General features: G+C 34.4%; 1 protein-coding gene across 4 annotated transcripts in view; it reads left to right on the top strand.

Annotated features, from left to right (window-relative positions):
• Positions 1-25,554, top strand: part of SCaMC (Short Calcium-binding Mitochondrial Carrier) — an 83,860-nt gene extending 58,306 nt beyond the window's left edge. For 2 of the 4 annotated variants that reach the window (XM_076134336.1, XM_076134337.1), the window contains 3 exons: positions 21,467-21,625; positions 22,510-23,089; positions 25,005-25,554. In XM_076134336.1, coding sequence (XP_075990451.1) covers positions 21,467-21,625; positions 22,510-23,089; positions 25,005-25,189 — 924 coding nt within the window. In that variant the 3' untranslated portion in view covers positions 25,190-25,554. Of the gene's footprint in view, positions 1-4,668; positions 4,975-5,023; positions 5,145-21,466; positions 21,626-22,509; positions 23,090-25,004 lie in introns of those variants that run through there. The other 2 variants (XM_076134338.1, XM_076134339.1) reach the window with 2 other exon arrangements.
• The last annotated feature ends 2,279 nt before the right edge of the window (positions 25,555-27,833 follow it).

Genomic DNA, 27,833 nt, shown 5'->3' on the forward strand with positions numbered 1-27,833 from the left:
GGGCTTTTACAGTAACATATATTTAAATTCAAGGCTACGAGTGTCAGCTAAATATTGGCTGAATTGATTGATTGCTCTTATCCTGACACAGAAGATTCTCGTTCTAAAGTATATCAGTGTAATCTGAATAAAAATATACTTTCTAGTGGAAAATTGGATGAGATTTCTGCAATCAGTCGTGTTGACGGCCTCCGAGATGCAATGGTTAAGGTGGCCGAAATGCTATTACAACTGTTTCTGGTTCTTTTTCCACACGATACAAATATTTGTACGATCTACATTTAGCCGTTTTGGGTCGGTTGTTCTTTAAGTCCGGTATTTATATGTTTTCAAAAATCCTTGTTACTCGAGACTAAAGGAAGGTTTATATCTGGCGGAACATGCGTCGCGTACGCATCTTCCGTCAGATGTGAACCGTACCTAAATCTAGCAGGGACTTACCTTAAAAGACAGCACACCTTTTCTAACTTATTGATAGCTTATCATCCAACACATACAACTGAATCTCATCACAAATGGCAATCACAAAGCCCATTTTTTATACCATATCGGAACGTAAACAAAACTACTGAATGATGTGTAAAACTGTTATAATGACGTCAAAGTTACGATACACGTCAACCTTGCGGCATGTTGTGACCGTGCCAAGTATTCGGTTCCTGTATCTTTCGCTCCACTTAGTCACGGGTAACTAGGAGACGGAGGTATTATTGTACTAGACAGTCCCACGCTATTATCTAATCATTTGATTGGAAAGACATGTTGGTATTTTTTTTAGAATATTCTTATACCTTAATTTCTTATCCCTGTCTCGAATCATTTGCAATAGGCGATCAGGTCAATGATGATAAAGGTGTTGAAAGTATTGATGCTGTAAAAATAATGATTCAATGATTATGAAAGCGAAAGTCTGTCATCTGCTCTTTTGGGGCTAAAACTGCTGAACTGCAGCTGGATCTTGATGAAATTTAGCAATAAGATAGTTAAAAGCCCAGAGCCTACATTTATATGTTACTTGCTTGTGGATTTACCTGCGTGTGGAGCCAAGCTGTTCGACCAATTTTCTAGCCACATATAAGTCGATTCAATTTAAAATCTTGTAACAAACGTCTATCAATAATGCAGTAATGCAGATTTGTGTACGTATTTGTTTTGTATCGATCTTTCTATTCCTAGCTCGCTGACATTGATTTCCATAATCACAAGAACAATATGTTCTGTAATGCATTACTGGTTTGGCTTTTGAAAAACAGCACTGGACAAACTCAGAGGCTATCACGTATCTCAGTTGACAACTATTTGAAAGCCACTTTGCTGTACATTGTTTCCTCCCTTAGATTGTATCAATTAACACGTTATGCCAAAGCAGCAATGTGATTAAGTGACCATCAATTTGACGTACACAGTACACTACAATCGGGCCATTTCAAACATGCGAACTAAGTCATGTCATTTTATCGCTCTCTCGCTCTCACTCACACATTGTCACATTCTTATGATTCTTTTGATTATGACGTAGATCAGACGTTTGTAACAGCCTGAGTATAGTTGTCAACTGAGACACATGATAAGTTCGCTGGACATGAGCCATTTTGTTGTTGTTGGCTAATATTCTCCATATTCGTCTTTCTCTAACCTTGATCAGGTCATTGAACCCAATTTTCTCAATTTACTACTAGGTCTTCGGCTATGATTTCTTTTCATATCATTTCTATAGCATCTCCGCAGTTGATTAGCTTTTTCCAATATAAAATAAGGCGATTATTGCCAGTCAGTTCGACTTGACTGAATTAATTTTTCAGCTGAACAAGTTTGCTCTTTTATGTATTCAGTTTCAGATTTATTCAGAGCAAATACGATTTAATTATTACTTTCCTACTATTTACCTGGGACCCTCTTTGTATAAAGTATTTATGTTTTAGGAAAGTCACCTATGTTCTTATCTTAGATACGATTATCATCATGTCAAAATTCTTCTAAATCTGATGGGCAGTTTCGTCGTGAAAGCGTGACAAACAAACAGACAGACTGTGTAACTTTCATATTAATAACATGAGTATGTTATCGTCGATATAGTCTTGTTAATACGTTTAATTATAGCAACATATTAATATACTAAGTTTAGCAACATGAAATGTAAAAATAACTAGGTAAAGTCAAAGGGTGAATTATTTATAGCCGAGACCGGACGATACATGAAGCTGTACTCGGATAAAAATATATTGCAATAAAGTAAATTTAAACAATATCTTTCCTCACTTTCGTAATTTATGACTATTCTTAATATTGTACAGAGAAAATAGTTCGTACTTATGTTTTTGTCTAAAGAGAAAAGTAGCCTGTATTTTGATTTGTATTTGAGGTCCAAGTCTTATTTATGTATAATAATAATTAATAAAGATCCGACTCTTATTTAGTCTCTATCAAAAAGTTACATTATTCCTCATTAGTATCTACTTACTTTTATCCTAAATAGTAGACAGAAAATATTCGCCAATGTAGCAGTTAAAAACTTGTCGCAACTACGCTACTTCTTACCTAAATAATAATCTCAAAATAGCAAGCAAAACTACAGTTAGAAACTAGCAAAATATAAATCGTGTGATCATGATTATTTTCAATTCTCCATCGTAACCGTGAAGAGAAAACCACGTGATTGCATAATGTGAAACAAAAGATAAAAACTGACGGACAAAAAATGGATAAAGTAATATTTTTATATATTTTAGTAGTTTTTTTATAAGCTGCATCTGAAACTATAGTATTTTATAAAAGTATCTTATGATAGTACTCAAGGCCTAATCCCTCCCTCATTACGGGAGAAGACCCTTGCCCAGAATTGGGACAGTAATGGTTTAAATTTATTTATCGTATCATAGAAAGAAATAGGCAATTAATCTGTTTCAATTTATATGTGCGCTATTCAGCAGAAGACATTGATGTATAAAAAAGTCTGTCAAAATTTTGCTTGATAAGTTAACTAGTACTTATCTTGAAGTTACGTTGTCCAAGCTGAACTAAGCAGTAATCCTCTTACTGTAAATAAAATTATGATTTTCTTTTATTGCAAGCTAGATTACATTTTCCAGTCAGCTCTATTTTCATTTCTTTTTTGTAGATTTTTGACATTAGACTTATATTGAAATCGTACTCGATTCAAACTACTTTTAATACAGAAAATATGTATAATACATTTTTTACTCGATCAGATTAAACTTCAGTACCTCGATTCTCTACCACTATCGACTACCGACAACGAGCTATCGAAATTTTGACATTCAGAATGTAGGTACTGCCAAAATATTTATCACGTATCTCAACTGACATTTACTTGAAAGCCACTATGCTGTCCATTGTTTTCTCCCTTAGATTATAGTGATTAGTACGTTACGTCAAAGCAGCAATGTACTGAATAGTGACCATCAATTTGACGTATACTAGCTATCAACTGAGATACGTGATAAGCGAGCGATGAGAGTAGTCGATAGTAGTAGAGAATCGAGGCACTGTAGCGCGATTCTGTGGCTCGATTCTCTATTACTATCGACTACCGACAACCGACCTGTCATCGAGACATTTTGTATGAAAATCTGATCAGCGCCTCTGACGGGTGTCGTAGGAAACATTTTGGCAGTACATTCTAAATGTCAAAATTTCGATAGCTAGCCGGTTGTCGGTAGTCGATAGTGGTAGAGAATCGAGGTACTGATCATTGTTGTTATCTAACGCAGACAATATTTATCAGAACGTAGAACATTAGCAGCAGTATACTAATGTGTTTGTAAATAAATATGTGCACGTCACAATCTTCACACGTGCCTCAGACGACTGACATATTACTAGAATGTCTAACTAACAGGTGTCGACAACAATGTGTTGTTACAATAGACACGTTTTTTACTATTATCAGTAATTTTCTTTTGAATTTAAAACCTTAGTTGTATATGTGCAAGTTTTCTTGTTGGAAAAATATAACTTCTGTTAATTGTGGTACTTGGTTCCCGTAAAAAATTGGTGGATGGATTCTTCTTCTACCGGTAACGAATCGTACTTAAATTAATAAAAGCTAGTATTTTCTTCTTAATTGATAAAAGCCAGTATCTTCATTAGAAAAACTTGTTAGTTGCGTTAATTCACCTGATATACTTGTATGATATAAAGTATTCGGCTACATTTTGTTTCCAGCAAGTAAGGAAGTAAAAACAATTAAGGTCACTAGGCTATGAGAAATGTCTCTACTTCTTTTAAAATCCTTAATCGAATGACTTGAGAAACAATAATGAATAACACCTTTCCGTCTAGACTTTTAATTAGCCCCACTATCAAGACAGTTTCACCTCCGTGCAGTTCTGTGGAACACCGGCGACGAATCGTTGCTAAGCGCCGGTTATACAGAACGTATACTTGTACAGTGTACCCTGTCCTATCGCACAACGCAATACGTATGCGGCGAGCCCCCAATGAACTTGTATTTCGACCTGAACACCTTTATTATCAGCTGCTTACAACCGATACCACGATACACGCGATCCCACCGCTCGCGGCTCGAACGAAGCACCGCCGACGATATGGTAGGCGTGCGAAACGTTCCTTGGTATCGGGGGCTCGGTGTTCACAGCGTCCGCCGGCCACACTGAACCGGTGGCACGCGGTTCTGTGCCCCGTCAGTGACGACACGGTATCGCGAATGCTCGCTGACGCGCCGTCGCTCAGTGTGAGCCTGTCCGTTGGCCGACTTAGACGCGCGTTCGTTATCGCGCCAGCCATACGCACACTCGAAATTTATTTATACGATCTGATAGTTCCAAAGAAGTAAAAGTCTGTGATCTTAATTATAATAGTTAAATATATAATTTATCTTATTTGCGCCGCTGTAAACTAGATAAAATGTCGTTAGAAATGGAAGAGCTGACTGTTACCACCGGCGATGTCTTCGAGGATTTCCTGATTGTCTTCCGTCGATGTTTGGCAAAGGTAAATGCATTCTAAATTCGGGTTAGCTAGGACGGCCAGTCGACTCGGTGCCAGTGATTCAATACATTTTGGTGGGACCGGGTCCATAGTTTGTTCTTTAAACTTTTGACTTTCAAACGTCAAAAATGGATATGGAGTCGTGCGGTGATGCTATAGAATGGATACTGAAGGTACTTTGTTCGTTCATTATCATTTTATGTAATTATGTATTTGGAACGTTCTCAAAAGTTCCGAAATAAATTGTTGAAATTTTTTTTCCCGCTATTAGCAAGTATGCGCTATCTCTGTCGCTCGCGGCCGGCGTGTCAGTCGTGTCAGGGAATATCCAATAACGGCATATAGCAGGAAACACGTGTTACGCGTGTGGAGTTTGGTTATCGGAGCAATTAGGGATTTTTCTCTGAAAACTGATTGAATGACTAACTTTTGCAGCTTCTTTAATAGGTCATCATGTGGGCGTCACAAAATGATGTTCGGTTCAATTAGCCTTGAGTTCTAAGTTTGGTTGCCTAGGCGACGAAGGGCATGCGTCATGACTTTAAACTTAAACATGTGGAATTTTAGAAACCTATATTAAAATATTACAACACCGACATAAGATTTTATAATGAGCGTATTGAGACTACCTGAATATAAAGATTTACCGTAACCTCGCCTACATTCCATGCTGTGCGTCATCGTTATGCGAATTCGCGAATTTTGATGAACTTTCTTCACTATCACTTTCACTTCTCATATTATAATCACTGTGTTTTATTTCGCCTCTTTCATCATCAGTAGGTATTAGTTTATCACTTTCATAAACTTGACGTAAAGATAGCACTTGAGTGCGAACGTCGAACAATTCACAAATTATCTTTGAAGTATTCTACAATTATTACTTGGCTTTCTATAATTTTCCTCATACATCTCTCTTGTATTATATTTCCCTTGCTGAGCGATCAAGTCACATGCTTTGCGAATCTTGTTTAAACTTTTTTGTAATTCTAAGTATTGGTCGCAGGTAGTCTCATATTTTTTTGCATTCTTTTTCCTTGATGATTCATTATTTTAGGTTCTTGTATACTAATCCAATTGTCAGTCAATGACGTAAGCATCTTCTTAGCTTCATATTTGTCGACAAACAAAGTTATTGGGACCTTCAACTTTATTGTCCTACTTTTGTATACTCTACAGTTAATACGATATTGACGACCACCCATTGTCTAGCCGCGTAAAAGGTTGCTTACCTCATTGATAGTTTGATGAATACACTACTTTCAAACTTCAATTATCTAACCTAGTTTAACTTTAGTCACTCTTCAGAAAACTATGCAAGTTAACTATTTACATTAACCACGGATGTATATGTATTATATTATATACAATTGTATAAGTGTACCTTTGAATAATTATACAATGAGTGTAATTGTCAATGAATGACGTCATTGAAGCGGTACTACCTTGACCCTTTGATAGAAATTTTCCTCATTCCATACAAATATAATGAACTAGCTTCTAGTGAATGGGTTTCCTGGGGTAAAAAGTATCCTATGTGTTAATCTACTTTACAAGCTATATGTGTACCGAATTTCATGGAAATCTGTTAAGTAATTCTTGCGTGGAAGAGTCACAAACATACAATCATACTTACAAACTTTCGCATTTATAATATTAGTATGCACTATTTAATAAGTAGGTATGTTTAAATATTTACTTTGAGATTTTAAAAGACAAGATTATATGTTACATTACTAATCCACAGTAATAAAACTTCTGTTACTAAGGCTTTTGCATACATACAAATCGTGATTTACATGTGAGTTAAAATGACATATTGTGTGAAGATCATTGACCTATATAACTCACGTAGATACATAATCAAAGAGAAATTTATATTGTTAGTCTATTAGTAAGAAAATAATTAACAGTTTGAGTTGTTCTTAATACAGTAAAAATATGAATACATACTATGAAGTAATGTGTAAACTTTCAAAATTTAAGTTTACATTTTTTAATGCGTGCAAATGAAATACTAATTACTATTTTTTATAACTCATTACCGTCCCATTGCTTAGCAAGGGTTTTTTTCTGAATATGAGGAATGGCTTATATTAGGCTTTGAGTCCACCGCAAACCAAATGCAAGTTGGAGACTGCATACCTTCTGAATAGCATTAAATAAAATTCAAAAATTACTTAGACACATCTCAATGATGGAATTTTAACAGTATCATCAAACTATATGCTAAAAATACTTCTACAATATTTGCTATAGCGAATTCTATACTTTCGTATGTGCCAGTCATAACGTGTGCCCTACATACAGGTAACCAGACAACTGATAATGTTTATTTAGGTTAAGTATACCAAAAACTGACTGTGAAAGCCTAACAATGTGATATTGAACCAATACTGATAATGTTTTTATATACCAAGCCCACATTGGATAGTTGAGTATGTTAACGAAAAATATTAAACTTGTGTTCCTAAAAGGTTCATATCAAATGCCCAGGCTATGTAATTTTGCTGGTAAATAGTGTTGAAATTGTGATTACTATAGACTGAAACATTTTATTAGGCATTCATTTGATACCAACGAAAATACGAAACTGTGACGTCACTATGTCATATTCTTATACTATAATTTATTTTTGACATTCCGTAAAGAGAAGTTGATTTGGCTGGTAGATATCTACCCTATTTTATATGCCGTATTTTATAATATAAATGTATGTAACGGAAGTTAGACTTCGCAAGTGATTGACCAGCAGGTGTATGAATACATGTTGTTTAGATGAAATTTGGTATTCAAATAGCACAGATGAAAGAATTTTAAAGTCTCTTGTAGCGGGATTACTATATATACAGTTCTATATACATATATAGTTAACTTTTTTATTTATTTTATCGTATGGTTAGTGGTCAACCTAGTGTCAAAGTTGTTCAAGACCGGAAAGCCTTTGACATGACTTAACGACTGTTATCGTAGTAGACAACAGCCGGGAAAGACATTTTACATGCCCTCCGAAGTATGGAAATTTCCGGCTCAAATACCACTAAGCGGTCACCCATCCATATTTTATCGACGGATAGAAATTGTATTCGAAATTGAAGTCTAGTAAATCATAAATTGAAAGTTTAAATTAACGACAAAATCGTAGTGATGTTCTCTTATTCGCTATTTGAAATTGGAAACAGTCGGTTACGATATATCGATTGATTATGCGAGACGAGCGAATAGAAATCGTTACTTATCGATTGTGACATCATTAGGATGTGAACGCGTATCTATGGAATGGGGACGAATACTGCAAAGTATGATTTCTGATAATTAGGTTAGTTGTATTATTAGTGATTATATTTTCTAGTAGGTATAGTACAATAACTTAGCAGAGAACCTTGTGCAAAGTTTGCGTTGGCGGAGGTGTTTTAAATTCAGAATTTAAACATCAGCGACTAACGTTTAATGAGATTACTTGATCCTGGAAATACAAGGTGTTATTATAAATGCATATTTATGTTATGTGCATAGTACAATTACAAAGCACCATATAACGTTTAAAAAACATGATTTTACGAATAAAAGACTAATTAGAAACAAATAAAATCATGCCTTCTTCATAAACACAATGTGAAACAGTACAATTTATTTATATTCTATTTCAGTACACGCGTATTTCCACTGCTATTTTATTTAAAAAATTTACAGTCATACAAACAATATTCTGTAAATTCCAGTGGGTAAATACATAAAAAATTATCTCACTGTAACTCTGAACTTGCGAACTGTTATCAGCTGTTATATTATTGACTGTACCACACATCAACGTTTAAAACTAAAAGTTACATCATATTAACTAATTATTAAATTAACAACAATATGTATTTTTGTATGAAATAGCCATTTTTTAACTCAATAGTGTGAAAAGTAGATTCTGCTTGCGATTTCGTCTCCAAAAATATTTCTCGGTGTTAAAAGTATTCTGTGTTAATCTAAGTTATAAATTGTCTGTGTATCAATTTTCAACAAAAACCAGCTGCGTAGTTTTTGCGTAAAAGAGTAAGTAACATTTATACATCTATTCTCTCTTTCGCAATTATAATATTAATAGGATAATAATAAAAAAGAAGACACTAGTTAACTAAAGACTATTATTAGTGACTATTACTTAACTTTCAAAATGTCAAGAAAAAGCTATATTGTATGAATAAAACTAATCTTAATAGAAATACCAATTTCCGCTTAACTTATGTAACCTACATGGTTATAAAAAGATTATAACAATGGAATTTAAATAACATTTTTAAGTGTTTTTGGCTGAATTATGTTTACATAAATTGTTTAAGATAATCTTTTATTGCTTTTGCTTAACCTATCTTTCTATAAGTTAAAATTAAAGTATACAAACAGTAAAGAGACATACATACATAAATACATAAAATCACGCCTTTTTCTCATGAGGGTAGGCAAAGACGAGAGAAAAAAACGTTAACCAATAAAGATTTCGCTGATATTCTTATAATTACCTACTATAGCTTTAGCTTGACTATTGAAAATTCAGCTATCAAGATTATCCCCTTTTAATAGACTTCTGGATATATAACAAAGTTAACAATTATATAACAATAACAAATCATCATCACGTAGTTTGCTTCGCCTTCCCGGTAGTTCCCAACCCCAGTATGAACTGGTCAAAGCCAGAGAGATACGAGAACTTCTTTAAGGACTGGACGTCATGAGGACTTAAATCACTAATCTATAGTACGGCAACTTAGTGGAGAGTCTTGTATGCAAGAACGCTTAAGATTTAGAGCGATATTAACCCTCATACTTAGTCAGCGAATAGCTACCTGATCGCAACTCTTAAATTTTAATTATGCTTCAAAATCATGCATCCCAAGGCTCTCTAAAAAGTGGTCAGACTATAAAATGTTCCGCAACTCGGTTATCTAAAGCGTTACATAATTAGCACGTAGTAGTGAAAATTTGCGAACCGTGAATGAATACGTCTATAGAATTCGTCAACGTATTCTAGGACAAATGAAAGCGAGCCAATTAATATGCGAGTACTACCGTCTACACTCCGGTATTCAGTTTATATAGCAACAAAAAACTGACGGACGTGGGCGAAAAAAATCGTGCCAATAGTTTTTTATATGAGAGACAAAAATTCAAGAAATTTATTTTACTGAGTGATGTATTGTCATATCAATCGACCTTCTTGTTAATTAAAACACGTTTTAAATCAGAAACGTGTGGGCATAATCGTTCATCGGTGAAAATTGACGGCCATTGTACACACCTAAATTGTGACGCGAAACGTCAAGGATATTCTAATGTCAAGATTTAATTCGTTCGACGCATGCGCGCGGCGAAGCGATGACGCGGCGCCCGCGCCGATTGCGTCATGCACACGCGCTCTTCGCACCGCCACGATCGCTACATACGTCGGGGAAATCCTATTAATATATTTGTAGGACACACATCCTTATCTCTGATTCATACGCTTTCCTGCTACCAAGTTTCAGTTTGAAACACTTCAGATATCAAACAATTATTTTTCTGTTTGTGCTATTTTCACAAAGTCCAAGGTCTAGGCTGCCGGCTCGGTCTTAAAATATTTGTTGATAATCGTAGAAATATGGGACAAAACGAGCTGAAAATAACGACTGAAATACATAAAACTTTTTGAAGACGCAATTTATCCCAGACTCCGATCATGTAGGTAAAGAATGAAATTTGTAAACAACTCTGATATGACGATGTAATTTAACTCTGTCATTAGCTAGGCGCCGATTTATCGATGTTGATGAATCGATATCGACACCCATGTTTGTGGGACTCGTAACGATTTCAGCTAACGATTACTAATCGATTAACTGTTCTTAGAAATCGTAATCGGATATGTTTTAAACATAAAACAATGCAATAATGATTCAAACGATTGTAAATGACACTTATTTATAGAATACTCAATTAATTATTTGGAAAGATAAGATGAATCATAAATATATCAAATGGAAATCTATTATAATATCAAAATAATCGTTTCATCGTTATTCTACACGTGCCTGAAATTGCGTTGTTTTACAGTTAAATATATCAAACACATCTTAGTATGTGGCGCTGCGACGTAATTTTAATGTAATCTATAAATTTAAATGATAAAAGTTATTGTGTCTTAATTTTACCTGATAATTTTATGAATAAACACAATTGTTAACATCTTTAGTCTAAAGAATCACTGAAATCATTAGCCTACGTATCCAGGCGAGAAAAACCCACAGTACATTTAAATTTCCATGCCAACCTTTTATAAGTACCTTCGTTCCTTAAATGTCTGTTAAATTATGTAGAAGGCTATCAAAAAATTAATATATTGTAATTGGAAAGTTAAAACGCGGAAATAAACTTTCGTACACACATATTAACATACTTTTTAAATATTTGTCTTTCAATTCGCATGTGATAATTCATGCTAAAGTTGGTCGACCTTAGACTACCTGATCTATTTGCATCATGAATGTCTGCCGTGATTATCACGTGAGTTACCGAATATTTAGCTAAATTGTTTTATTTATTCTGACCTTAGTGAGAATTCCTTGACATGAAAACATTTGTTTATTTTGCTATTTAATTTGGGAGGGAATTAAAAGACTTTTCTTGACAGCCATTTTCTATCCACTGCTGAGTTCAGGCTTTCCCTGCCTATGCCTTGCTTCCGAATTCTTCACATTTATTTTTCCGTATGACCACTCATCGTGGTATAAAACTTGGTTTCTTAATTCTTTGGCAAAGAAGTAGTATGAAATGTGTTATGCAAGTATTCTTTTCCGGGATAATACTTATTATTAACAGTAAACCATATCGCTAATTAGTTTTTGGTTTTCCCTGAATTTTGCGGTAAATACGTTGATTTTATAACTAAACGCTTGCTTCTATTTATGTAGTAACTGTTTAAATATCGGGAAATATCTCTTATTCAAAATAAACAACGCTGTACCCGCGAATTCCACATTTTTTGGAAAGGTCCCGAATAAAAAACTATTTAAAATAAAAAAATGAGGAAGGAACCTTCTGTAAGTCTTTCAATTGGTGCAGAGCGGTACCAGATTTTACGATGATCTCGACTATTGACAGTATATGAAGAAAATCAGTTTGCGAAGACCAGATACAGACAGTAAATGATTGCCATCCTTATCGGGAACAAGGCATGATTTTATTCATATAGATCTTTTAAACCAATTAAAAAAACAATGAACACAAAATCGAAATAAAATGGCGGTACAGCAATTCAATGACCTTTTCTTAATAGCTCGAATAAGGACATATATAATTCACCCGTCTTCGCTCGCTCTAGTAAATGCCAGACGGCCACAACAGGTTCCTAGTCAACGTACCCTGTGGCCGGTTGTCAAGGTCACTTGGTTGCTAACTGGCAACCTTTAGTCATCCGAGTCGATTTTTACGACATTTTATTTCGAAAATTAACATTTATGTGACAAGTTTTTATTTCTACAGCCATACGGGTTTTTAACGATACAAAAATCTTTAAATACAAAAATCATATCGTTTTCCTTAATTGATAAAAAGATACTGCATTTCCTGTTCAGGGTCTTTTCTTGAATGTGAGAGCAATGACATCCTTAAATCCTTCAGGCTGGCCTTATGAGTGGATTTGTCGGTCATTCTTAAGTAATCTGGCCATGTCGCCTAGGACTTTCAGGTCTCCCTAGTATCTGCATAAATTGCCTCGATTGCGAACACTGCGTCTCTTTTTCAAAGGATATTACCAATTAGCACCCATCCTAGAGTGGCTAGAGTCCCCTTCATCACGTGTTTTATATCTATGCTACAAATGCACGTCACTTTTTCATCGCTCACTTATGTAATGAGACATTCTAAAAGTGTTGATGAAACTTGGCCGACTGGAGGCTCGCCTTTCAAGCACTGTCCTTGGACATTGAACAGTTCTTCTTATTTCTTAAAATACAGTTACTTTTAACCTTTACAAGTATATGCGACTGTATGACTTTTAAAAATATGTCTTGCCAGTTCAATATTCTTATTGGAGAAACATGTTTCCTTATTCACGCGAATTGAATCAATCTTGAAATGTTGCTAAAAGTTAGATGTAAATACGTGCAACAAAGGAGAAGCCACGGTATTAAGTTATAATCTAGATTATCGTTAAAGAAAATGATATGTTTTCACTAAATAAAGTAGCAATATTTAGCCCAACAAAATTTGTGATACACAATACCTACATGAATAAGTAATGAATAAAAAGTATAAATAAAATAAGCGTTTCTTAGTAAGAAACAAAAAGCCTTCAATAGCAATTTCTAAATTGAAAGCACTTTATTAATTTTGGGTATTAAAGCCCCTCAAGATCACGATTACTTTCGTGAATGGAAATCAAATTACTTTTTGTAAGAACTTCTATACACACACACTTCTATACACATACTTTTTGTGTAGGTAGAGACTAGAAAACAAGGAACACATACAAATGCAGTTCAATATTTTTTTAACCCATGACTTTCCCACTGCAGGGCAAGGATCTCCTCCCAAACGAGGAGGGGTTAAGCCTCGAGTCCACCACGCTGGCCAAATGCTGGTTGGGGACTTTGCATGCCCTCAGTAAATGAGTTAAACAAATTTTAGACATGCAAGGTTTCCTCACGATGTTTTCATTCACCGTTAGAGCAAGTGATAGTTACTTCTAAACCACACATAACTTCGAAAAGTCGTTGGTGTGTTGCCTCGGGTTCGAACCTGCAAACACTTGTGTGGGAGGTGGCAAAACTGGCAACTTAAACCACTCGGCGATCACTGCTTCTCTCATATACTATTAATATTACTATTAGATCATGACTTAATTGCCTTCGACACTTAGACCATCAAGCGATAGTTTGGCTTTGACCGAGTTACCCAATATCCACGAAAGGCCACTGCTAAGGCTGAGAACGTGTTCAATTGTTGGTTAAGTACCGGTTATACTTACAACTATCCAGTAGATAAAGTACCAGCAGCACGAAATATACAAACTGGTTTCTTAAAACTTGTAAAATAAAAAATAGTGGTTCCACAAGTGACATTTATTTATCGCTGTCTACTCCTATGGGAAAAAGGCGTGACATTATGTATGTATGTATGTATAGATCTACTAGAGTATTTTAGAAGAAACTATAGTGCAAAGATTTATCGACATTTTATTTTAACTATCCGATACTTATTCTGAGGTGATAAAAAAGAAGTAAATTTAATTGTTATTTTAAAAAGCGTTTCCTCGTTTCGTATTTCGTTGTAAATAAGGACAAGAAATATATTTTATTATGAACAAAACTTTCCTCCTTCCTACATATAGAAGGAAAATAGTTTACAGCTGTATACTATAGTTTTACGTTTTAAAACAAACTGGAGAATTTCCAAAGAAAATAGTTGCCAAAATTCCGTATGCATATTTAAATCTATGCAGTACTAAAAGCGTGCATTTTCGGCTTATGCAATTAGCTTTAGTTGCTAAGCTTCTTATGTAGGTAATGTGCCGTGAATAATGCCTATGAAAATTTGCATACAGCCTGAATTGCTGAAGGTACGGTAATTTAATAATAACTTACAAAAGCCGTACGCATATTAGATACATTTTCCTAACGTAATAAGGAAACTATTTTAATGGTTTGTACTTTTTCCCATAATAAGTACATTGATGAATGTTAATAAAAATAATGCACCCGTTGTTTGAAGTCCGAGTAATGTTGAACTAAATTTTAAGAAAATCCTAATAATAATATAAATTGCAAATTTGTGTCAATCACACTACAACTACTTAACGGCGTTTAAAGCTTGATATATGGATAGTTTTTAACCTAGATTAATTCATAGAAAATCTTTATACGCGCACTAAGTCGCAGGCAGAAGTTGGTAGCAACTAGTAGTGCTAACAACTTATACGAGAGACTAAAGACAGAGTATTGTCTATACATGTGCGTTCGCTAAGAATTCGGTGCAGTATCCAATAGGTAGATCATTAACCTTGCTTGCGTTAGGCAATAAGTGGAATGCGAACCGTCTATTAACCCTGACATACATATATTAGAACAAACTTTGGACATTATATCCGTCAAACGGTGTCAATTTTAAATCAATATGTGATAGATTTATACCGAAAACTAATAAAAAATACTCCAACAGAAGGTTTTAGAATGTAAAGAGAATATAATATTCATTAATAGATCGGTTGTCTGGTTATCACAGTATAGAGTCTACAATTAAATACAATTATTGATCAATCAAATGAAACTGCAGATGCTAGCGTAAGATTATATTAAAATTTAAATTAACTGTACTTTGAAAAAGCAGTATCGAATAACTTTACTTAAAAGTCAATCATAGCTCTATGGCTATAGCTCTATCAAATGGCAATACAACTAATTACTTACCACACACTCAGAACAAAAGTTCACCACGTTCATAAAACAAAGGGCAACGAAATAACTGTCCTATTTAATTATTCGTTAGATTTCGTCAAAACGAGTTATCGATTAACAAAAGGGCACTCCAAATATTTTAATATCGTAGTAGGTCAGTAGGCGTTAGGCGTTTGCTCTTGAATCATTATCAATATGGTGTAACTATTTAGACGTGATATTTAGCCGGATAATACCTGTATCGATTCGATATGTTATCTTTTAGTGCGTAGTACGAAAATTCTGATTTACGTATCTATTGTATTGCGTAGACGAAAAAAAAACTTTCCTGAGGTACATACTTACCACCATAAAATTGATCTAAGTCATTTTTAAAAGATATAATTTAGAAGTGCATTTATACATCAAATTACAGAACTCATGTGTGAGCGATGAATTCTAAAACTTACGAGAATTTGAGTTTCTCAAAGGAATACGTACCTATAAACTATTGAATTGAAAACTTGCTTTTCAATCTACAGTATGTAATTTATTTTCTGCAAATAATAGCACAGCGAAATCAAACAAGTATAAAACTATAATTAAGCTTGCATTGATTTCCCAAGCGAGCGAAGCAATAACTCCTACAAGCGGCCAATTTAAAGCCTAGAAAACTCAATTACTAAGCATTTTTACCCTAAAACTAGAAAGGTTTCGACTTTCTATGAAACACGTCATGCGCTTAAGCAAGCCATATTGGGCCCGCATCCGGATACTGACACGGTTTTCAAGGCAAACCTGAGGCTTAATACTAGTCGTTGAAAGTTACGGCATTGAGACGCGAAAAGTTCCTTTACCTTAACGCGTGTGATCGATTGTTTTATAAAAAATATAGGTATATTAAGCAACTTTTATACTTTTTTATAGTAGACAGAAATATTCACACACATTGTAGTGGTGTATCCGCTTGTATCAGGCATTGTGTAGTTACGCAGAGATAGGAAAATTATATATATTATACAGGGTGTCCCATAACTCAACGATAATCCGAGACAGGATGAAAGGCCAAGTCATACCGGTTCTAGGAAAAATTAAAAAAAAAATCCATATCACTTAGTTCAGCAATAATAGACACTTTTCAAAAAAGTTAAAATTCCACACCCTTGGTCGCATTTTCAAGTCCTGTGATCACCAATGTCACAATTTCGCTGTGTTTTTTTGAATTTCGTGATCTTCATTAAATATGCTATTAATCGTAAAACAAATTAATGCACAAAACATTGTAAATTTAATAAAAAAAGTTAAGTTTTAGTGAGTCATGGTTCACAAAAATATCGTTAGTTAACTTTGACGCTTCATATTGAAAAAAAAATGTACTACACTACCCTTGGCAAGTTATTTCAAAAGTTGGCGGATTTAATCAAGATTTCAAAACGGTGCAACACTTGCCACTTTTCTTGCCATTAAAAATGTTATTTTTATTTGAACGACGGGTATCCTCGAAAATGGATCGAACGCAGTGGTACAATTGTATGACGTCCTCGTTCCCGCGATCTAAATCCAGTAGATATTTTTTACTGGGAATGCGTAAAAGAAAAAGTCTATTCGAAATCAATACAAAATCTATTAAAACTTCGCCAGAAAATTGACACAGCGTCAGAGGTAATAAATGCGAGGAATTTTGCTTGACTGGTGCAAAGATCTTTTGTACGCCGTTGCAGAGCCTGTATTCGTGCCAGAGGAAAGCAATTATTTTTAGTAAAGATGTAATTGAGTCAGTCCATAACCAATATTTAATGTAATAAACATAATAGGTAATGATAATAAAAAAAAAGAATGAACGAACTATCGTTCTTATTTAATTATTCTCCTTAAACTAAAGTAATTCCGGATTGTTTTCCTCTGGCACGAATACAGGCTCTGCAACGCCTTACAAAAGACCTTTGCACCAGTCAAGCAAAATTCCTCGCATTTATTACCTCTGACGCTGTGTCAATTTTCTGGCGAAGTTTTAATAGATTTTGTATTGATTTCGAATAGACTTTTTCTTTTACGCATTCCCAGTAAAAAATATCTACTGGATTTAGATCGCGGGAACGAGGACGTCATACAATTGTACCACTGCGTTCGATCCATTTTCGAGGATACCCGTCGTTCAAATAAAAATAACATTTTTAATGGCAAGAAAAGTGGCAAGTGTTGCACCGTTTTGAAATCTTGATTAAATGCGCCAACTTTTGAAATAACTTGCCAAGGGTAGTGTAGTACATTTTTTTTTCAATATGAAGCGTCAAAGTTAACTAACGATATTTTTGTGAACCATGACTCACTAAAACTTAACTTTTTTTATTAAATTTACAATGTTTTGTGCATTAATTTGTTTTACGATTAATAGCATATTTAATGAAGATCACGAAATTCAAAAAAACACAGCGAAATTGTGACATTGGTGATCACAGGACTTGAAAATGCGACCAAGGGTGTGGAATTTTAACTTTTTTGAAAAGTGTCTATTATTGCTGAACTAAGTGATATGGATTTTTTTTTTAATTTTTCCTAGAACCGGTATGACTTGGCCTTTCATCCTGTTACGGATTATCGTTGAGTTTCGGGACACCCTGTATACGGAAATATTACCTATTAGGTAGCATAATGATTTACTTTTAACAAACCTTTGAGCTTTGCTAAAAAGGTGCCTAGGATTATTAGATAACTTCTGTATGATTCACATACATACATAAAATCACACCGTTTCATAGGGGTGAGCAGAAACCGGGGATAATAATATAATTTACAATGGAGTAATATAATACATCAAAACTCATAATTTCACTTTTGGCACTGAATAGTTAAATCGGGAGAACTTAGACTACTTTTTTAGCCTTTAATTTTTTTATCTCGCGAAAAAACCGCGCATAAAATGAAATTGCAGACAACATCAATATTTTCTTTACGATATGCAAACTCCATTGCACGAGATAATACATTTGCGGTTATAACATGTGACTTATAACGTGAGGGTAAACGTGCGGCAAAGTGACCAATCACTTACTTGAATTGATCTAATAACATAGCAATCACTGGACTATCTTCTATAAATATACGCTGGAGCCATTGATTTATTGCCGTACTATTATTTTCTATGAGATTCACTTGCGATTTCGCCATAGTATTCCTGTAGAATGTTTTTCTGAAAATGTCTTAACGTAAATTTTTCTCCATACTTTCAACCGCACTTTATTCACTCATCATCATCATTATATCAGCCTGTAGATGTCCACGGCTGGAAATAGGCCTCCTCTAACGAATTTTACTAAATTGATATTTAAAAAAAATGGCTGGCAGAATCTTAACTAATGTAATGACCGTCAAAATTTATGACGATTTGGGAATGTGTAGGTATACTTTAAGGCGTCGTGCTTGATTTTATAATCTGTGAAAAGTGAATCATAAAACCTTACAAATAACATGATTAAGATTGCCATTACATATAAAAAAAAATATAACAATCAATGCCAAACAGATTGTTACAGTCAGTAGACTGTCATAGCAAAAATCGGTGCGTTAAAAATCAACAAAAACTGCTAAACAACAAATGGGGCGTTATTTTATTTTAAAAACGACTTAAGTGCACCACACATGACTACTAACCATGTCTCGGGGGTTGATGGTGAAATTCTGCGTTTTACCAGACATATTAAAAACTATGTACTTGAAATTTTATACGGCATTAATAATGTTTTTTATTAACTGGAACGATGCGATGGTGTGCTACCTCAAAGATGCTGCGGTAATGATCACAATACTTATTTTATATAACATTTAAGTTACCAAAGAACTTTCGAAACATAACTTACTTTTGTTTCATCAATTTACATTTCAACAATGTTTTCATCGTGATTCTATTCCTCCTTTCAATATAACTGTAGTATTTGTATCCCTATGACAGTTTCCAAAGTGATATGTATCCATTTCTCAGTCTTTATAAGTGTTATAATACCGCAGTGGCCAGTGACCTATTCTAGGCTATCATAATAGCTATCCTTTCAACTGCCCTATTTAATATCAGCTATTAATATAAAGAGACTCCTTCTATTAATATATTATTAATTTTATCGTATCGATTCTATAATTATAAGACTGTAGGTGTTTGTAGCCATTCATATAGTTCATATACTAATATTATAAATACCTCTCGATTGGTTGTGTATCCGCCAGCTGACTACGCTGTCCCAGGTTTAAATCCCAGGCCGGAAAAAGTGCTAAAAGTATTTTTCTAATTAAAATCCTGTTCCCTATTGTAGTCTGGAGTTTAGTAACGTGCCCAGTATAATAATATAGCAATAGACTCGCCCCTATTGCATGGGACTAATATCGCTAACGGCGAGGTGTATTTCATACACTTCTGCTTTCCCCTTAGGGTATAATAATCGTAATATAATTTTTGTACTAATATAATACGTTCTCATGCCAGGAAGAACAGATAAAATTAAAAAAAATATGGAAGAGCAAAAAACTATCAAAATCCTTAGCGGAGAACGAAGAAGATCCGATAACAGTGTAATAACGTGATTATTATGTGATTTTCGTATATTTTACTATACATTACCCGTTGGTAAAGTATGAAGTATTTCGTAGCTCATTTAGAACAAGCATCGTATTTTGAACAGCGACTGTAGTATCGATTGAAATCATCTTTTAGTGTATACCAATGCGACTGAATTAACAAGAGTAACATGACATTAAACAAATATTTAGAACAGTTTATTATTCCTATTTTTAATCAAAAGTATACTCAAAAATCTTTCCACCTTCTGCATCATTCACCTTTTAGTAGGTAAGGGCTAGTAATTGGTCAGAAAAACAGTTTCTATTGCAAGATATTAAATGCCCAATAAATCACACGACCTTTGCAATCAAGAACTATAAAATAATAAATAATTAATGTTTCTTTTCAATTAGTTTCGCAATCACTAGGAAGTAAAATATTAATCAGTTTTAGATTAAAAGTGGGAGTTATGAAAGTAGATGTAGAAAAGTTAAGAACATTTTGTATTAGCATACAATGTATAACTGTAGTACAAGGAACTGTTTTTGTAATTAAAAACGTTTGTGTTGTTATTTAGGCGATTATTTAGATTATTTGACACTAATACCCAGTTGCGCTCACTAGTCGGCTTGCTACATATACATACATTCGGTTCTATCATATTTATCGAACAATGAAACTCGACTCACTTCTTCTGCTTGTGCCATCGTCTACCGAATATGTGTATAACAAGCCTAAACGATTTGTGAGTAAGCAACCTTTGGCGCGGTCATTTCTTAGCGAGGTGACCGTATAATGGTATTTGATCTGAGCGTCTCCGTGCTTCAGAAAGCATGTTAAGCTATGGTCCCGTTTGTTGTCAATTAAGATAACAGTTTAGGAGCCTTGTAAAAGACTTTTCAGGTGGCTTGAAAATCTTTGTCACTAGTTTAACCTAGTAACCATGCGATAAGATTGAATTAAAATAAAGATGAATGTATTTTCTTTGACAATATAAGTAGAAGATTACTATAATAATAATAATTTATGGCCCGTTGGTGCGTGAGTTGTTGCAATTAGCAACACGATTAATTAAGAGAAATCTATATCTTACTTAAAGCTTAATAGGTAATTATTGAAGATGAGAATTAGAATGAAAATTGTTGTATTATCATTCCAAGAATATGCAAAATAATAGCTTAGACCGTGGATAAAATTAAAGTGATTTACTAAAACTCTAAATACCCGCATCTTGCCGTACGACTCCTAATACCGTATTAGTTTTTTGTACCCAGACATTACTCGTTCGTTATAAAAATAATACTTAAAATTGCATGTCTATATTTATATTGTACAAAACATAAAAAGATTATTATTAACAACAACGCTATAAAATATTATGTATTAAAAAACGTATTATTCGCCATATTTTTATCGCAAAATATACTCCAATTTTAGCCCCACAAAAGATTCATATGGAAGACTTTATCTACTATCGCGTCTGATTTTCCTAAAAACTCTTAAAAAAATTGTACTAAATATTTCTAACAATATATTGTTTTTCTTGCAGTACCTGGACATTGGCGAGGATATGAACGTACCTGATGACTTCACCCAGAGCGAGCTACAAACTGGCAAGTGGTGGAGACACTTATTAGCTGGAGGTATCGCCGGCGCCGTCAGTCGGACTTGCACAGCTCCCCTCGATAGATTAAAAGTGTTTTTACAGGTAAATATCTAATACATAATATAATTTTTCAAGTATTAATCAACAATAGACCCTAAAGTCCCACTACTACGTCTACAAGGGCGTAGGGTAGTCCGAAAGAAGATATCATAAGTAAAATTTTTGCTAGTATACATCAGTTTCTAAAAAGCGTTAAAAATGTTCTTCGCTAAATTTCTAATACATGTTACAAATACAATGATCTGTGGGAACTAGAATAAATCACAAATCAGGAGATACTAATGTTAAGAGTCAAATAAACTCTTAAACACACCTGACCGCGCCATCTAGCGATTAATACCTGTACTAAAGGATCACGGCTATTTCACGTAAAGATGTCATCACGGTAAAGTTTATTTCAAGTGTGAAGATTTATATAAATTGGTCGATAAATTAGTAAAATTAGCCTTTTGGAATATAATCTAGGACATACTAAACAGATTATAGAAATAATTTTCTAGAAGAAAGACAATTAATTATTAATTAATATAGTTAGTTTTTATACCCGGAAGATGGAAGCGAAGGAAATATTTCATCACTGATAATGAGTCGGACAGAAGCGAGATCTATAATTGTTTTGTAAAAAGTGTAGACCTTCGCCGCGCTCTGTTTGCTCGCCCTTGTCACTTGCCAAATAAATACCGTTACGCTTTACAGACATCAAGATTGCAAACATCTCTGATCTTCATGACATTTCTTTGAAACTGATGTTATTTATAATTTGTAGTTGGATGACGTCACTGCACTTTTCCAATAAAAAAACGTTACTATGCTTCTTTACACTGTCTAAGGAAACGATTATCTTTTGAAAGTACACTGTAGATGTGTCAGATAAATAACTTGTAATGCGAAGATTTTGACTAATTACTTTCTTCTGTGATTTTCAGGTGAACCCTACGAGGGAGAACATGGGCAAGTGTTTAGCTAAAATGATAAGTGAAGGTGGTATTAGCGGAATGTGGAGAGGCAACGGAATAAACGTGATCAAAATAGCACCAGAGTCCGCGCTCAAATTTGCCGCATACGAACAAGTTAAAAGACTAATAAAAGGGGAAAAGACAAAAAACACGCCGTTGGAGATACACGAACGTTTCGTCGCCGGTGCGACAGCGGGTGCAATAAGTCAAACTGTGATTTACCCACTGGAGGTATTGAAGACGAGGTTAGCGTTAAGGAAGACTGGTCAGTACAGTGGGATAGTGGATGCCGCGAAGAAGATATACGCGAGGGAAGGCTTGAGATGTTTCTACAAGGGTTACATTCCGAATATTCTGGGGATCGTGCCTTATGCGGGGATCGACCTGGCGGTGTACGAGACGCTGAAAAAGAAGTACATCAGCACGTACCAGGCGCACAACGAACAGCCCGGCATGCTGCTGCTGCTGGCGTGCGGGAGCACCTCCTGCACGCTCGGACAGGTCTGCTCGTACCCTCTAGCGCTCATCCGGACACGATTACAAGCACAAGGTAAACAGTATTTTTATGTTTTTTTATACAAGAAAAGAAAAAGGGAAAAAATGGTAGCCATCTATATTTGAGCCTTTACAAACGTGCGATCTACGTCATAATCAAAGAAATCATAGAATTGCGAACAAGAGACTTCGATAAAATTACATGACTTTCTTCGCATGTTTTGGCCCGAGTATAGAAGGCTACTTAATTTTCCATTCATTTCTATCCTATATCATAAAATCATTCAGCAATAGAGTCTTTGTACAAAACTTTTGCAGTAGGTAGCAACAATTACATTGACATCGAACAGCTATTCAAACCCAAATACGATATATTCGTAACAATGGTTTGTTCAAACAGTAGTATCTTATCGATAATCTATCATACATAGTTCACGTACAAAAATATTGTCTAACAGTTCGAAAAATTGTCACTTATATCACAGGTTCAATATTAATCACTAACCCCCGATTTCTGAGTACATTTAGCGGTAGTTTATCTATTCAGTAGCGTTTTTTGAATAAGTTTAAACGCTATTGAATAGATAAACTACCGCTAAATATACCTCAGAAACTGTGGGTTAACCCTTTAGGTCTGATAGCTCTATCAATAGTCTGTCTTCTGATAACAGCTCTAGGTATTTCCTTGTCCATAGAAATATAGCCGTCCATATAACATTATCTTTAGTGATAAGCCTTATCACAATGTGATGTTCAGTCGTCACATGTGTGAATCTTATCTAAATTTTGAACTCAGTAAATTATAGCCGTTAATTATAAGACGCGGAATGTTATGAAATATGCTAATTAATTATTCGTAATAGATCATTCTAGATTGATATTACTGGTGTTTAGACAACTTGTTATTTAAAATCATGATGACTTGCGTGGTGTACTAAGGATGATTGGCGGAATAAGTCTATACTAATATTATAAAGCTGAAGAGTTTGTTTGTTTGAGCGCTCTAATCTCAGGAACTTCTGGTCCGATTTGAAAAAAACTTTTACTGTTAGATAGCCCATTTATCGAGGAAGGCTTATAGGCTATATATCCCACGCTACGACCAATAGGAGCAGAGTACCAGTAAAAAATGTTACAAAAACGGGTTAATTATGAGCCATTCTCTCTAATGTGACACAAGCGAAGTTGCGCGGGTCAGCTAGTGTATACTTATATTTGCCTGATGTATGTTGATTTGCGGAAAAATGTATGCATATATTTTTTTACCTAGTGAGCATGAAAGCATTTAACACAATTCAGTTAATTGCCATAAAATTCAGAATTGTAACGTTATATAAGCATTTTCGCTTTCAAAGAAATATAGATATATTGGGTTAATAAAAAAACAAAGTATGTAGCAAGTAAACAGTGTCTGGTTAACACAATAACTTGTGTTTCAACCACCTGAGTAACTTATCAAAAGGTGTTAAATACTGATAACTGGGGTCATTATTACTTTTATAAAGATTCTTATAATTAGTGTCACCTCGGCACTAACATATTTGCGAATCATGCTTATTTCTGGAAGGATGAGTAACTGTGTTTATGTATAGGCTCTGTAATAGAGAGCAACTGTCTATGAAAACGTGATGGGGTTATCTCTGCTCTAGGGAGCCTCGTGGCCTCATTATTGATTTACCCAGCTCTTTGTTAAGACTAGTTTAAATATTGTTAGGAGACGGCTGTAATTTAATCTTGCTTATAGAAATAGAGGAGTTTTGCATTAATCAATATTATCAGAATTCATTGGCCACATAGCTGCTTCCCCAAGAGCCCTTAATTTAGACTGCTTAACTTATGTTATGAGACGGCTCTCATGTAATCTTACTCATGAAAATAGAAACCAATAGTTTTGATTTACAAGATCATAATTCATTGTCATCTCATTCTTGTAGCAATTGATATTAACATGTATTATTCTGTGTTTCCAGAAAAAGCTGCCAAGGGCGCGGAGGGCACGATGCGCGGTACCTTTCGCGAGATAGTCCAACGCGAGGGTCTGCGGGGCTTGTACCGCGGCATCACGCCGAACTTCATCAAGGTGATCCCGGCGGTGTCCATCTCGTACGTGGTGTACGAGTACGCCAGCCGGTCGCTCGGCGTCAACATGACGTGATCGCGGCCGGCGCCCGCGGCTCCAGACTCGCGGCCCCGCGCCGCCACACGCCCGCCATCGCTCGGCACCACTCCACCTCACATCACATTCTAATTTAAGCATATTAGCAAATTGCATTTCCTTGTACATACCTCTTGTGCATGTTAAGTCTTATTTATTCTATGTATGTGACATATTCCAATATTACTTTAAAAACGTTCACCATTCGGTTCACGTTGTAATCTATTAAGCTTGTAATTGTGTTTAGACAGCATTGGTTGCATTTGTTGGAAATTATCGAGGTGGTTATCGAGTAAATGACATACCGTCGCTACGCGGTCGGTCCTCATCTGTGATTACAATAAATTATGTAATTTTTTAATTTATTTCTCTTTTTATTTTTAATTTAAGTTCACCTTACACGCTCTCTTGGATTAGACCGTCCATCTAAGTATAAGTCCATCTCGTTGCGTGTCGTATCTAATTTGAAAGAGCGCAAGAAAGATTTCTTCCTGTCCTACATCAAATGTAGGGTAGTGAGACTTCTAGTAATTTTGAGTTGAAATCAAATCCAAATGGGTGAGAAGGTTGTAAGATGTGTCGATTGGTCGTCAGCAGCTGTGCATTACATGAGGTAAGGAACGAGCTGTGATTAATATAAGCAAAATGGTCGGAATCAATTATGGTACCTTTGAAGTAAGGTATAGGCCGAATGTAACTTGTGTAAAAGCAATTATAGGGATGAATAAAACACTAAGGAACACCAGAGTACATTTAGTAGCATAATGCTATATTTTCTAGCTCAATGATTGCCCATTATAGTAGAATGTTATTATTTATTCAGTATATAAAGTAGTAAGCTCTCTAACCTCAATGTGTGTGCTATTTCATAGGATAAATAAATATACTGTGTTGTTGTATTATGAATAATCTTCCTCCATGCAGTGTTCGCACACTCCCGCATATACTAGCATGTTGCAATCGTATGCTTATCGAGTATTGTTTAAATAAGCCTAATGTTTTAAGACTTGTAATATAAGTACCTCAACTGCTTCCAAATGTTGATTTACATGTTTATCATTCAACTCTATGCATATACATAATAACAAATATTAACGTTTATTGCCTCTGATAGTTAAATTAATTAGATATAGATAGGTAGGCTTTAAAATGATCTATTGCCTTTCTAAATGTTTATCCCTATAGGTATGTAGTAAATGATAGTAATTTTTCTCTCTTCTTAATGAGTGTTAGGTAGAATTTTCAAATTATTATATTTAGATAAATTGTGTGTGTGTGAATTGAGTGAGCACCCTAAATAAAATTCAATAATATATACTAGTCATTTAGTAAAAGGTGTGAAACAATTGTAAAAACAATCTTACAATTTGTAAAAATATAAAACATGAGATATATCAGTTAATGAATGCTCACTCAGTTCGCACATACGACCACCCTGAATCTCAGAACGTATGAAGAATTCATGTAAGATTTATGTACTACTCTTTAGTAAAACCTTTATAAAGTTGTCGTTTTAGATATCAATCGCCAAGGGCCGTATAAAAAAAAATTACAAATACTTTCATATGCTCACTCAATTCACACACTTTGAAAGGACCCGATTTCTTATGAACAAACCATAATTTCATTTTGTTATAAATCTTGTTTTATTAAAAGGTATACACGTGATTTTGTAAAATACAAAGCGAACCATAAATGTAGCACGTTTTGTAATAGTTAATTAATATAAGTGCTCACTCAATCCACACAATTCTGAAAAGTTATAAACGTTAATATCTTTGAATTTATAAGGATTAGAAAGCTATAAATTGCGCTAGTTTTAGTAAAGAAAAGTTACTAAAGATTTGCCATTTTACATTTAGTACTCTCAGTTTACTCTAAAAGATATTCTACTGTTTGTGTTTCAATGAAAATCTGCCATACTGTAGGGTTGTCACGCTGGACATTTTTGCTGAACTAAAATTTTATTTATTTTATAATGACCTTTATCTACGAGGTCAGCAGTAGGACCTAACATGGGATGTTACAGTAAGGTCAATGATACACGAATTTGATTGAAACCATTTATTTACATAATGTAGTTTAATTAAAAAAATTACAAATTTAGATTTTTGGGTTAACAATCGTACCGTATCGTGTACTTTAATAGCAGACTTATAGCTTAGGTCTTTAGCTATTTGTTTTCTTCGGTACGGGGTAAGCTTCGATTTTTTTTTAGGATTGTGTTCAAACGTCTTATCAAAATTATATACCTTACAGATGAATTCCATGATTTTTTCAGTTCTTTTAGAACTTGATATACGAATTTCAGCTTTGCACTGGGAACATTTACCGATAAAAGAAATTAAATCACTAATTTTGTGTTTTTTAATAGTCCAAGTGCACGGTAGTTTTGTGTGAATCCATATTTTTTCCTTGATTAAACTGCTCCACTTAAACTTTGGCAGCGTTTTATAATTAAAGAAACTCAAAGTACTGCTTCTTCTCCTAGAGGCACTTATAGGCATAATTTTTTTCCAATCGTAAATATCGAGATAGAAAGAAAATGTTTGGCATTCATCATCACTCACAACAACACTGCTGTTCTCTTTTTCCGACGATGACGACTGTAATAGTGGAGTCGCACAGCCTGAATCGGATATTG

Source organism: Anticarsia gemmatalis, chromosome Z, assembly GCF_050436995.1.
Source record: "Anticarsia gemmatalis isolate Benzon Research Colony breed Stoneville strain chromosome Z, ilAntGemm2 primary, whole genome shotgun sequence".
Lineage (NCBI taxonomy): Eukaryota > Metazoa > Arthropoda > Insecta > Lepidoptera > Erebidae > Anticarsia > Anticarsia gemmatalis.